Source organism: Culex pipiens, chromosome 3, assembly GCF_016801865.2.
Source record: "Culex pipiens pallens isolate TS chromosome 3, TS_CPP_V2, whole genome shotgun sequence".
NCBI lineage: Eukaryota > Metazoa > Arthropoda > Insecta > Diptera > Culicidae > Culex > Culex pipiens.
Window position 1 is genome coordinate 173731484 of NC_068939.1, and position 13223 is coordinate 173744706.

General features: G+C 39.2%; 2 protein-coding genes across 5 annotated transcripts in view; both read right to left on the bottom strand.

The window, feature by feature from the left end:
- Positions 1-7050, bottom strand: part of LOC120417046 (nephrin) — a 392997-nt gene extending 385947 nt beyond the window's left edge. For 2 of the 4 annotated variants that reach the window (XM_039578998.2, XM_039578994.2), the window contains exon 1: positions 5924-7049. In XM_039578998.2, the coding sequence (XP_039434932.1) occupies positions 5924-6059 (136 nt within the window). In that variant the 5' untranslated portion in view covers positions 6060-7049. Of the gene's footprint in view, positions 1-5923 lie in introns of all 4 variants that reach the window. The other 2 variants (XM_039578999.2, XM_039578995.2) reach the window with 2 other exon arrangements.
- A 4534-nt stretch (positions 7051-11584) lies between these two features.
- Positions 11585-13223, bottom strand: part of LOC120417054 (probable maltase) — a 1913-nt gene continuing 274 nt past the window's right edge. Inside the window, exon 1 of the mRNA XM_039579006.2 lies at positions 11585-13223. This exon is cut by the window's right edge and continues 274 nt beyond it. Within this exon, the coding sequence (XP_039434940.1) occupies positions 11685-13223 (1539 nt within the window). The 3' untranslated portion in view covers positions 11585-11684.

Here is a 13223-nt window from a genome sequence, read left to right on the forward strand (position 1 = left end):
TGGAATAACCAGGATTGCTGGAAACATGTCACGAGTAACTGTTATTTCACCAGAATTATTTTAAATTACCGGAAACTACTTGAATCACACAAAATTAAATGCTTAAAATATTACGGTGTTCGCTTTGTAAGCGAATGGTTCTGGGTACGATTCCCATCTGCTCCCAACGAGAAAATTAAGAACATAGGAAATTTGAAATGATGAATAGGAACGAAAAATCAAAGTCGCTCGAGGCGGGGTTCGATCCTCCGTCCTTTGGATTGGTAAGCAAAAATGCTAACCACTAGGCCATGGCGACTTCGTGAGCGTGGACTGGAATTAGGAATACTATTACAGAGAGCGAGTTGTGGCGCTATAACCACGGCATATAGTGTCCAGGGCATTCGTGGAAATACAATGTCCCATCCCAGAGGGTCCCGGAGTACCAAACCTTCTTAGCATGGTGCTCCCAACGAATACAACCAAAATCTCGGAGCGTATGGTGGTGTGTCCCCACGCTTCTTCCTCCCCTGTCGATTCAGAATTGTGTTGTTGTTCGAACACTCTGTGCTCAAACTCAACCCAATTACGAGTCATCTCTGCGATACGGCTTTACGCAGTAGGCCTGGCCGCTTTAACGCTTGTGATGTTTCAATGCATTCAAATGCAATGGCGCACTACAAATGTTAATAAATGACAAGAAGAGTGCTAGGCGTCATCTAACCTAAGGCACTCTCCAGGATCCCTTCGAAAGATTGGCTGCGCTAGGGTCTGATTAGATTAGATTAGATTAGATTAGATTACCAGATTTTGCTTAAAATAATGACCATTAGTAACTTGAATTAATAATTCTGGAGTTACACGAATAACTGCGGAATCACTGAATATTTAAGTGCAATTAGCTGAAATCAATTAAAAATGCATTCCCCTGCGTTTAGAATCATTGGTTTATTCAAAAATTCCTTGATTTTTTAAAAAAATCAATGTACAAATACCGCAAAATGTTTTTTTTTTTAAATTAATAATTGCAAAACAACTAAGCTAGTGTAAAATGCATTTTAAAACACTTTTATCATTAAAATGTTGAGACTATGGCTATTGTTATTTCAATTTTTCAAACTTTGAAAAATATTTTCATCGGCCTTATTATTTCAAGTTTTAGATTGAGTTTCGATCAAAAATTTAGAAGAATAATAAATTTAGTCTCATTAATCAGAATTCTTCAATGAGAGGAAATGTGTCGAAAAGTCGTGTTTATCAAGATGAATTTTATAAAAAAAATCATTTTATGTAGTATGATTAGAGCGTCTCTCCCCAAATTGAATAAAATAATGCAAATTTTGGTCTAAAAATTTCGATTTGGTTGTGAAAAAATGAATACTTATAACATTAAAACTTTTAAACGGCAAATATAAGCATTAATTTAGCTCATTAGGGAAAGTTTTTTAAATTTTAGTTTACAGATCCGCAAAATGCCTAAGTTTTTCCTATTTAATCTATATATATAAAAAATTTCGAGGGTTTTGTTCGAACGCGAATCAGTTCAATACGGAGCCTCGGATCGAGGTGCTCTTTGTTGTGTTGGGTTCGTATAAGCCCAAGGAAGGTTTATACGCTAATTAATTGACACTTTGGCCACTATCAGACCGATTCCGGAACACCGCCGTTTGTATGGGAAAAGTGGCGTAAAATCTTGCGTAAAATCAAATTTTGATCACAGGAGGCTGAATAAGCAAACAAGTTACAAACGTCAAGAAACCAAAAGGGCCGGACAAAGTTTGCCGGGAAAAGCTTGTTTAATATAGTTTTAATGGAATGAGTATTATATGTACGTACATCAATTATTTAAAATTTGGCAAAAAATATCATAATTTATATTTTTTTTCTCAAGCCGATTTTCCCCACTAAAACATTAAATTCTTAACTTATCTAAAATTTAACACTGATTAGATGTCATTTTCATATACATTAGCTAAGCTTTTCTAGTCATGACATATAAGCGAATTACAAATTTTGGAATTCATTTATAAGAGACTTTTTTCATTTGAACAACTCTGGATTAAAAATTGCGATTCCAAAGCACAACAAAAACATTTCCATTTTTTTTATTAAGTTATCTCAAAGCTGCTGTCCTTGTTTTAAATGAAGTTCAGATTATCGCCAATTAATGGTATTGAGCTTATTTTATGATTTTAATAGCTTGAAAATTGAAACAAATCTAGTGAAAACATGGATTGTATGACTGTTTCAAAAGAAACCTCTTGGTCAAACATCTTTTGTACAAAAAGTTTTATTTCCCTTAAATAGATATTTATTTACGGTCAATTCAAAATAAGGGTGCTTAAGGGGGTAGGCGTGGCTGAATGGCTACGCTGTTCGCTTTCTAAGCGGAAGGTTCTGGGTTCGATTCCCATCTGCTCCTATAGAGAAATTATGGAAAGAAGGAATTCTGAACACTTGAATATGAACGAAAAATTCATTAGCTCGCGGCGGGGTTTGATCCCCCGTCCTTTGGGTCAGCAGACAAAAATGCTAACCACCAGACCATCGAGGCTTAGTTGACTAGAAGGATTAAGAATGCTATAAGAATCCAAGAAACTTGATTGGAATCTGTGAACCTAAGAACAGGAAATGCAATATTGAATGCAAGTTGAATTCAAGGACACTTACTGGTTGCATAATTGTTAGGCGAATATTGAACTTTCAACACGACCAGAAGTCACCACAAAAAGCTTGGTGAACCGAATTGGAAGGCTTCCAAAATGTATCCAAGAACGTACGAAGAATTAAGGACTATCAATAGATTTGACCGGCCGCATCACTTACCACGGTGAATCCTGGCTTCACACCCATCTTACTAACACCCTCAAACCTCACGTGATACTTTGTCGAAGACGCAGCCGACTTAGCGGTCTTCATCACTCAAGTATCGGACTAAAATTCCTATCCACTTCCCCGTGTCTTACCACTGGTCGTGGCCGGCGCTGTGATTGGCTAGCATGATAGGGACATTTGAAAGTTGCGAAGTGGTGATGATTGGTCCCTACTCTTCATCTGTGGTCCACGGAGCAATTCTTGGAGGTCCTGGTCAATAACAGAGTAGCAACTACGGGTAGACACCAATGCTATGCTAATTCAAAATAAGGGTGCTTAGTAAATTATTTCTTTGGATTGATCACTCAATTTAGAAACACTCATTTGAACATTTGTTTTGTTATAATCAGGAACTTGTTTACTTGTTAACTTGTCCCTGAAAATTTCACAAGTTATGTTTCAATAAAATTACTAGTCAGCGAGCTTTTGACGAAGCACACCACATTTTTTTGTGTAAACCTTACATCTCTAAGAAAGCATATATTAGAATTTCAGTTTTCCTTTGCAATTTTCTCACAATACTTCACCCAGAACTAGGCATCGGCATACGAGAGGATAAAGAGCACGATTCGGTAGTAAAATGGTACAGTTTGCGGACGGAGAGGATAAATCCCGAAATTACCGAGAGTACTTTACTCATGGGTTCATCTTCAAAAAAGTTCATCTATCAAAAAAAAAATACCGGTACCGAGACTCGAACCCAAGACCTTCGACATATTGAACCGTGCCTTTGCCGTATGGGCCACCATGGTTCGGTGACAAAGTGGCGCTCATTTATCCATATAAGCCACTCAATAGGATGAACTGTTTCAATGAACGAATGAACACTCAAGAGGACTTTACTCTCGCTAAATAGCACTTTCCTCACGTTTCTTTTCGTAAGGACTATCCCCTCGTTCTTTAACTTTGGGTGTAATATTATTTGCATCCTTTTTCATACCAAATGCAAAAACACGTAAAAAGCTTAAAAATACAGGATACAGCAAATCATTTCGTGGATTTTTTTTAATTTTTCTTTTTCTTAGCTTTGGTTAAACTTTAAACTGCTTTGGGATGATTTCACTTAAATTGTTTGTCTTTCAATTACTTTAAAAAAATTATCGGTTTTGTGAAATATGACTTGGCAATATCCCGCAGCATTGCTACACCTTAAATAAAATCACCCTTTGATTATTTTTTTTGTAAATTAGCAAATCTGATTAATAAAAAAAATAAAAAGAAATTATTTAAAACTTTGATAAACTTCAATAAAAATGTTTTATTGCAAAATTATAACATCTCATGAAAAATCTTTCCTCCAAAAATACTATTTTCATGATTGGTTTGTCTTTTTCGGTTTTCATACAGATTTACCAACTGATCATTGTAAATAGCAAAATAATGCCCTCTTCAAAATATAATCTTGAAATTTTGAGTTTCAGAACATTTTTAAGATTAATTACAAATTTTATTCAAAGTGTTCGGCCTCGGCCCTAATCAAAGTCGAGGGAAGGATTTTTTTATGAAAACTATCACGAAATATGAAATCTATTATTACAGTTTCAGCTTCTGTCAATTTGTAAAATATAAATGAATGATTTAACTATTTCTTGAACTTTTAAATTTGTAAAAAGCTTAATAAGCTTTAAGCGCAATAGTTTGTACAAATTATTTCCTTCAATATTTCTTTTTAAAGCAATAAATAATATTTTTGCGCCCTGATTTTGAGGAGAGGTAAACAAAAATTTAAGTCTGCATGCTCTTAAACCCAAATTAAGCCCAAATTCTTTGAGCAACTTTTGTTCAACGAAAAAAAATATTACTCTTGTTTTATGTTTTTCTTGTATTATTTTTAGTAAATTAATTTGCATTTATCTTGTTTAGTTTAACTTTGTTTTTGGTAGTACTTGTCCTATTCTACCACCTCCTGTCACTACATTTTGCCTTTCTATTTTTGTTTATGTTTCTTACAGTCACTTTTTCGATTTATTGCTTGTTTTCACATTTTCTGCTACACCGAAAAAAAAATTGTAATATTCTTCAGAAAATGGTGACGGATTTTGTGTACAAAAAATGTGTAAAATTACATCAGAAATTGGTGAATATTCATCAGTTTCCGATAAATTCTCATCAAGTTCACATTTATACCACATTTTTTAAGTAAAATTACTCAAAAAGAGGTAATATTCAACAAATCAAAATTTCAACCTATTTTAAATGAAACTTTTGTTTCTGTATACAGAATGCTACCATTATCATTTAGTTACTAAAAAACACATAGATTAGGCTGCTATTGCTTAATGCTTTATTACAGTCATGAGATTCTCAAAAAATGGCAAATTATATTAACTTATTAAACTTATAATCCCTTTAAAAAAATGTGAACATATTAAAAAGCCATGATTTTATTAAAATGCATGAATAAATAATTAATAATGTTGGTTCAAATTTAATATATTTAACAAGTTTTCTCAAGGTAATTAATTAATTTAATTTAATGTTTAGCAAAACCTATTATGTTGCACCCTAATTTTTTGGGAATTTTTTTTTTACAATAACATAATATGCAAATATAATAATGTTTGCTTTGGGTATGAGTATAGGATAAAATATAGTTTTTGCGGAAGAATCCTTTATTTATCAAGATTGTTTCAAAACTGTATTGTAATATGTTTGCAAAAATATTGTTGACCAACCCAAGTTCAAAAAATAAGTTTCCAGCATCCTGCTCTTTCGCAACTGTTTTAAAACATTTCACCAACTTTTAACCAAACCCATCCATCTTCCCCTCTTTTAAATAATGAAAAACGCTTACACAAGGACGTCCCAACAGGGCATGCAGCCCAGACTCCCCCAATCCCATCGTGGTCTCCCCCATTTCCCACTTCCTTTTATCACTGCGCCCGGCCGATTTAGATAGCAATCTTTCGTGTAAGAAGAAGAAACCCCTTTTCCTCCCCCCTCAAGAGGCAAGAGGCAACGTCACACGAGATAGTTTCCTGGTCCCATAAATTTTAACCAATTTGCCTGGTACCGGGGTTTGTCCCCCCTCACACGCAATAAAAGCAAGAGGGTGCGGGTTGATCCTTACTGTTTTCGTAGTCATCCTTGACGATGGTGACGGTGGCGCCAGCTGGTGCCGGTAATCCTTGCAGCAGCAGCAGCAACACAATCCCAACCAGCAGCAAGGCGCCGGTATTGACCATTGCGGACTTGCCGCGGGCCATCAGCCGCGCGTCGCTTCTTCCGGAAGAGTTTTCCCTTATTTTTCGGAAATTTATCTGGCAAGCGCTCTTCTAATTACGGCACACTTTTTGCCCACACCCACGCACCATCATTTGTGAAACACGGGCAGAGCAGCGCCGGAAGACGATCCGGGCGAACAACACAAACACGCAACTTTTTTTATCTGACGGCAGGAAACCGGAAGCTCGCCGACTCTGGCTTTCTTCGCTGGACGCAATGAATCTTCGAATCTTCGCGCCAACACTGATAAGCGAACGGACACACAGACACGAGAGCACACACACACGCGCACTTCCGGAGGGTGGAAATTAATTAATTTATCACTTCACACTCCCTCTCACTCTCTCTGTAGATCGGTAGAACTTCAGGGAACCTGACCCACGTGGACTAGTTGACGTGACTTCCTTCGGTAACAGGGATCGATCTGGATCACCAGCAGATATCAGTTGTAAACACCAGTCTTCATTGCTGTCCTTCCCAGTAGATTCGAACCGCCCAAAATCACGTGACAACAATGTCATGAACAACTTGTCAACTAGGTTTCGTAACAGGACTCGAACTTCTCGTTTCCGGAACAAGTGTTCATCGTAGTCCCAGCATACAACCCGAATCAGACGTCGACGTCACTTTCGTCGACCTCCCCCGTTCGACCTTCCCCCCTTTCGACCACCCAGCATCGTGTTCTAATCCTTTCCTTGCTGCAATCCTTGGCCGATATTCCGAGAATAGCTTTTCTTTCCCCCAACTCCCTGCAACTCAAACCCCCTTCGCGGCTTCCTAATCCGATTGTGGTTCTTTGCACCGCAGCTAAGCCGGATTGATAAACACCGGAAATCGGATCAACCGTCATCAGTGTGGTGTCATCATCGTCCTCTTCTACGACGCTGAAGACGTGCCGCCGACGCCGTGTACAGCTTCCGGACCGCGTGACGAACGACCGCTCGGTTTAAAAGTAAAACTCTCACTAATTTCGTGCAGATTTGTGCGGAAAGATATGATGTAAGAGTGTCGGGAAGTAAGAGTCACCGCACGCAGCATCCTCATCTCATCGCTCGCGCGCTCTCTCGCGAAAGTCCTTGCTTGCTCTCACATCCAGAGAATGCTCATTCTCTCACTGGTGACACGCGCGTGCACGATACGGTAAATAAACGAGGAAAATAAACAAAGCATTATCCCCCGCTCCGGATGATCCACGCTCAAGCTCACGAATCTCTCTCATTTCGTGAAGTGTGATAACAGAGAAAGAGAGCAGACCATCCCGAAAGCCCGACAACGAATCGTGAGATCGGGTCCACCGAAGAACCGGTACGGCAGCATCCTGGAAGCGGTTCGAAATGGAAGGAACTCACAAGTTGGCACTCAACCCCGCCGTTTAACGGGGGCGAGGATAATTTCACGGAGGGGAAAGTGAGTGACCTTTGTGAGAAGTTCTCTCACGAGGGGTGGCGATGTTCATGCAACATAGCAGGCCACGTGGAAGGGAGGGTTGTTTTGTTGCAGCGTGATTAGCGTGTATAATAATTCTAAAACAAATTTGTATTAGAACACAAAACCCGTGACGTCAGTTATCTGAAAAAATTCTCGTTTTTCGATTTTTTTAAATAGCGTTCTGAAAATATTTTGTTCGAAGAATTCACAAAATTTCCAGTAAAATTGCTTAAAAACCAACTGATGGTCCTTTTTTCAATTTTGAAAAATGAAACTTTTAAGAAATTTTCTGATCTGTTCGAAAATTATTTTTTTTGATAATTTGGGATCAAGACTAACATTTCAAAAAGGTCAAATATTCACTATATTAAAATTTCGTCTGTGTTAAAATGTTAGAGCTGACTTTAACATTTAAAAAATATGTTTTTGGAAGGAATTTATTTAACAATCGTCAAATAAATCAGAGTTCCTATTTTTCTGACTTGTACTCATCAATACCTACAATTTTACCAAATATAGATTTTCGAATATTTACATTCCATTTTTGTATGAACAGCTGCCAAAATTGTATGGAGACTTGTATGGGTGCACCAATGACACCAATGCTTCTTTGATCCTAGGAAAGGCCCCACAAAGTTTGAGCCAAATAAAAAAATTACAAAACATAAAAATGGTTGAAATCGGCTGAACATTCGGTTGGAAAGATAAGTTAGGGTAGCAAAGAAAATCTAGCCTATCATTTGAAATGGTCGTATGAAACTTTAAAATGCCATTTGGACCGTGTCTGAACCAAATAGCCTTCTTCAAATGTTAGACTACACAGAAAAAAATAATTCTGAATGTTACATCATTAATGATGTTACACTTTTGCACGTCATTAATCATTTATATTTAAATTCGATTTGATGTAAATTTACAATGATTCATACGTAATAACATGATTTTACGTGTGATGCAGACGATTACAGCGGATCTTAATTTTACATAAACTAATTTTACATAAACTAATTTTACATAAACCGAATTTACATGTGATTCAGAATTTCCGTGTCGAGTAAAATTTACCTTTTTTTTCTGTGTAGTTTTTTAATCTTAAAAAAAAAATTCCTTAAAATTCTGACTAACAATCTTTCAAGACAGCTAAAATCGGTTGAAATTACAATAATTTACATTTAAAAAAATGTTGATCAAATACGAGAAAAAGAAATAAAAATAAAAAACTAAAAAAATAGTGGACAGTAAAAGTAGTAATATAAAACTGTACGTGTTTGGAAAAATGGGAAAAAAATCACAACAAATTTCAAAATAGGAATTAAAAGTTAGAAGATAGTGCAAGAAATCAGAATATTTCTTCAAAATATTTAAAGAGCTGCGCATAAATCATAAATTATGCGTAGAACGGCATTATAAAAAAAAAAAACATTATATGCTGATGGTTTCAGAACATTTTTTTTATCTAGTGCTATCAAACAAAAACTAAAAATAGGTACACATTGATCTTTTGACGAAACAGTCTGATTTGCATATTTTATCGATAATAATAAAAAAAAATTCAACATTTTGTGATAAAGCTCGAATCTTTTGAAACAAGTTTGTAAAGACGAGACTTTTCGTCACAGACTGACACTTTTTCAATATCATGAATCGTTAGCCCAATTTTTATTAATATTTTACACTTTTTCAGGAATGTTGTGAAGAAATTATTTTGAAGTGCGTTTGTAATCCTTATTTTTAGTTTTCGGAAAGTCCTTCCTATATCTTCGTTGATCGGAAGGCACGCTGACGTTTGGGTCGTGGAAAATCATATTTATTAAACACCAGGATGCATTCACACGGGTAGATCACCAATTGATGCTAGTGAGTTTTCTTGTACTATCTAGATAGGTATCCCAGCAAGCTTAGTACAAGCACAGACAACAGACGTAGCGGCTAGAACAAAATAATTTGAAAATCGTGTGTAAAAACATGGCTGCCGCATCCTGCTAATCTACTAGCGCCATCTGTTAGCCTATTGCCACTCTCTAAAGCAGCCATGATGGTTTTCTGAGAAGGTGTGTTTGAAAATGCATCACCCAGAAATATAAAAAAAAAATATATTATTTCAATTTTTCGAAAAAAAATAATAAAAAGTTAAAGATTATGTTTAAATGCTATAGTAAATCTACTTTAATTATTAATTAACACGATTTACAAGCACGTGGATGTTTTTTTTTTCATTTAATTATCGATATTAAAAAAATAGTCTAGTCTGATGCTTTTTTAAACACAGCAACCAAGGCCGCGCTTGAGGCTGTCAAATTCTTGCTGGTTGTGTTTATAAACAAAACCAATAGAGGTTAGCTAAAAGAAGTAGGAGACCCGGTGGAAATCGGGATGAGCAAGCGTTTCTTGGAGGATAAAAGATCCGGAACCAGAAACGAAACAATCCGGAACAAGAGCTACTATCACGGCCAACCCCGTAAACGTTTTGGCCCCAAACGACCGCATTCCGAAGATTATCTCTGGAACCGACAAACCAGCAACCACGATCATTTCAACGCTCACCTCCAAGACATCAACCTCTTCAACGCCCTCGAAACCCACCCCACCTTCAAGTGCCGTCACTTCCAGCGAACCCTCGTCGCCATACCAAAGGCCTCTCCCCGGCGCTTCAGATTCCCCCACCGGATTTCTAGTGCAAGCGATCCTCAAACACCCCCACCCCCCTCCCCTTCCCATCCTCTTCCTTGATGCGCACCAGGTTCAAGAAGCGTAGCCCCGTCATAGAGGTCATTTTGCGAATCATGCGGAACACAAATAAAATCAAAATCGGGTGCGGGGGGAGTGTGGCAGCTTCCGTTACGTTGATGATAACACCGGGCGACCGTATTTTCCGAGGGGATCTTGATTGGAACGTCGGTCGTTCGCACACCTCCTCTATAACGACGCCGTACTCCAATCGGCAATCCGTCGGGGCTAAATTCGGTTCAGGAACCAGGTTGGCCACTTTGGTTGCCTCACATTTGTCAAGCAGCTGCAAGCGCGAGTGATTTTACTGAAATCGGCTGAAATCTAGGCTGAAGTCAACTTTTCATCCAGAACAAACGGTTACAAACGTTGAAAACCAACAAAATGAAAAATGACAGTAGGCGGAAAGCGATATTTTGACAGCGGGCAATGTGTCAGGGCAAAGCGACTGCAGCGCCACAAACGGATTGCCACAACTAAAAAATCTGTAGCAATGATTTACACAAGGGAAGAATCGAGCCCAAACGTCTGTTGTCTGTGGTACAAGAGAGCACACTGGCATCGCAATATAAACGCTGAACAAATCTCAGATGCCTGATTTTTAAACTCGATACTGAGCGGATTCGTTGATTTAAATTTAGCTTCTTCTAATGTCCGCTAATTCAAATGCTCGCTAATTCGAACGTATTCAAATTAAACAGCACTCAAACGTCAAAATCAGTTTTCAAACTACTATGAGCACTTGATGTCGTGCTTTTGACAGCAGTCAGTCGTTCCAATTAGCGCATTCACCCTGCATATCTACTTTTGAAAATATTTTATTTTCAAGGGAAACGTGTATGGGATGACCCTTACGAGATTTTAAATTTGTCCAGCTTTCATATATTTTGCCCACTAAATCAGAATCGGCCCTCAAAATTGCCTCAAAGTGTCAAAATATCGATAGTTGGTCATTTGCTACGTTCAAAAAAAATGATATTCCAGGGCTTGCTCTTATAAAATTGATAAAATTGGTCGTAGAAGGCATAGATCACGAGATAAAAATTTAATTAAATTAAAGTTTAATGTTAATGTCTTTGACAAAGTTGCTAGGATTGGCAAGCCCAACAATTTTCAAGAAGAGAAAAGAATCTCATAGCTCTAAAACTTCTCAATTTTTCAGAAAATCCAATTTACAATGTGATGTGTTTTTCGTCACATTAGGGTTATATGAAAAATCTTGACCCTTGTAAAAAATTTCTCACTAATATGCAATAATTTAAGTTTGTTAATCATAATCCTCGTGGTTAATAAGAAGAGAAGATGGTTTGGTTCGAAATTTCTAGAAATCAAACATCTTTTTTATTCCATGTGCTGTGCAGTGCTCTGTGCAGGGGGATTAATTTATTGAAGTGCGTCTATTATAAGTGTGCAATATTTTTTAATACATCTGGGCCGGAATGTCCGCGTCCTCAGGCCTCGTACACGACGATCGGATTGGGGCCCCACAGCTTCTGCAGGACGATGGCACTTTCACCGGGCAGCTGCGTATCAGCCACGTTGATCCATTTGCTGTCCTTGATTGTGACCAGCTTGGAGGAAGCGACCACCTGGAGTCTGTCGTCGGCGCCGGGGAACTGCTGCTTGATGGCGGCCAAGCTTTGCGGCTCGTTACTAAAGTTCAGCACGACCACCACGTAGCCGACCTTGTCGACCTTGCGCTTGTACAGGACCAGGTTGGAGTCGGTGGTTTTGAGGTCCAGGTCACCGTGGGTTAGGATCTGGCGCTTGCGGTACTTGGTCAACCGTTTGAACAGCTTCAGGTGGCTCTTCTGGGCGGCATCTTGGGCTTTCACGTTCAGTTGCTTGTAGTTGCTGGCCACTGGGAGCCAGGTCTTGTCGGCGGATGAGAAGCCAGCGTTCTTATCGCTGTTCCACTGCATGGGCGTACGGGCGGGGTCTCGCGAGTACAGCGCGTAGTCGTCGGGACCAGCACGAAGACCAGCCGGGTCGACGGTTTCGTTGAACGGGATCGGTTGATCAACCATGCCGATTTCCTCGCCGTAGTACGTGACGGCAATGTCCGGAAGCGTTTGGAGGGCGATGTTGTACAGGTCGATCTTGGCTTCACCGAGTCGCGATCCGATACGGTTGTTGTCGTGATTTCCGAGCACCCAGTTGGAGCGACGTCCCGCTGGAAGGTTGTCCAACCAAAGGTTCGCGTAACGGGCAAAGTCCGAGGCGGTGCTTGCCTTGCGCAAGTTGCTGATCATCTGGAAGTTGAACGGGATTTGGGCACCGTTTCGTTCGCCCTCGCCGAAGAACTTCATCACGTACGGGATGCTCGTGTAACCTTCGGTCATCATGATTCTTGTTTGGTTGTCCTTGGCGGTGAACTCATCCAGCACGGCACGCCACTGGTAGATCATGTCGTAGGTTTCCGGCTGGTCCATAGTTTGGTCATGAATAAGGTAGGCAGGGTTTTCCGGATCATCCGTAGCTCTGCTCAAAGGTTCATCAACGTAACGATTTTCCACCTCGTTACTCTCAAACAGGTAAGGTACGGCATCGATCCTGAACCCGGAAACGCCCTTATTCAGCCAGAACTTGAGAACGTTCTTCATCTCTTCCACCAAAGCCGGGTCGCGGTAGTTCAGGTCGGGTTGCTCCTTCAAGAACTGATGCAGATAGTACTCCTGACGATCCTCGTTCCATTCCCACGCAGAACCTCGGAACACGCTGATCCAGTTCGATGGTGGCGATTTAGTTCCATCTTCGTTCGTTACACCCGGATGCCACACGTAGTAATTCGTGAACGGGGCTTCTTTTTGTACCGACTTCTTGAAGTACTCGTGCTGATCGCTCGTGTGGTTCGGCACAAAGTCCAAGATCAAATGCAATCCCAACTCTTTGCACTTTGCAGACAGCCGCTCGAATGCCGCCAGATCTCCGTACTCTCCTTGAATGTTGTAAAAGTCCGAGATGTCATACCCAAAATCAGCCATCGGGGA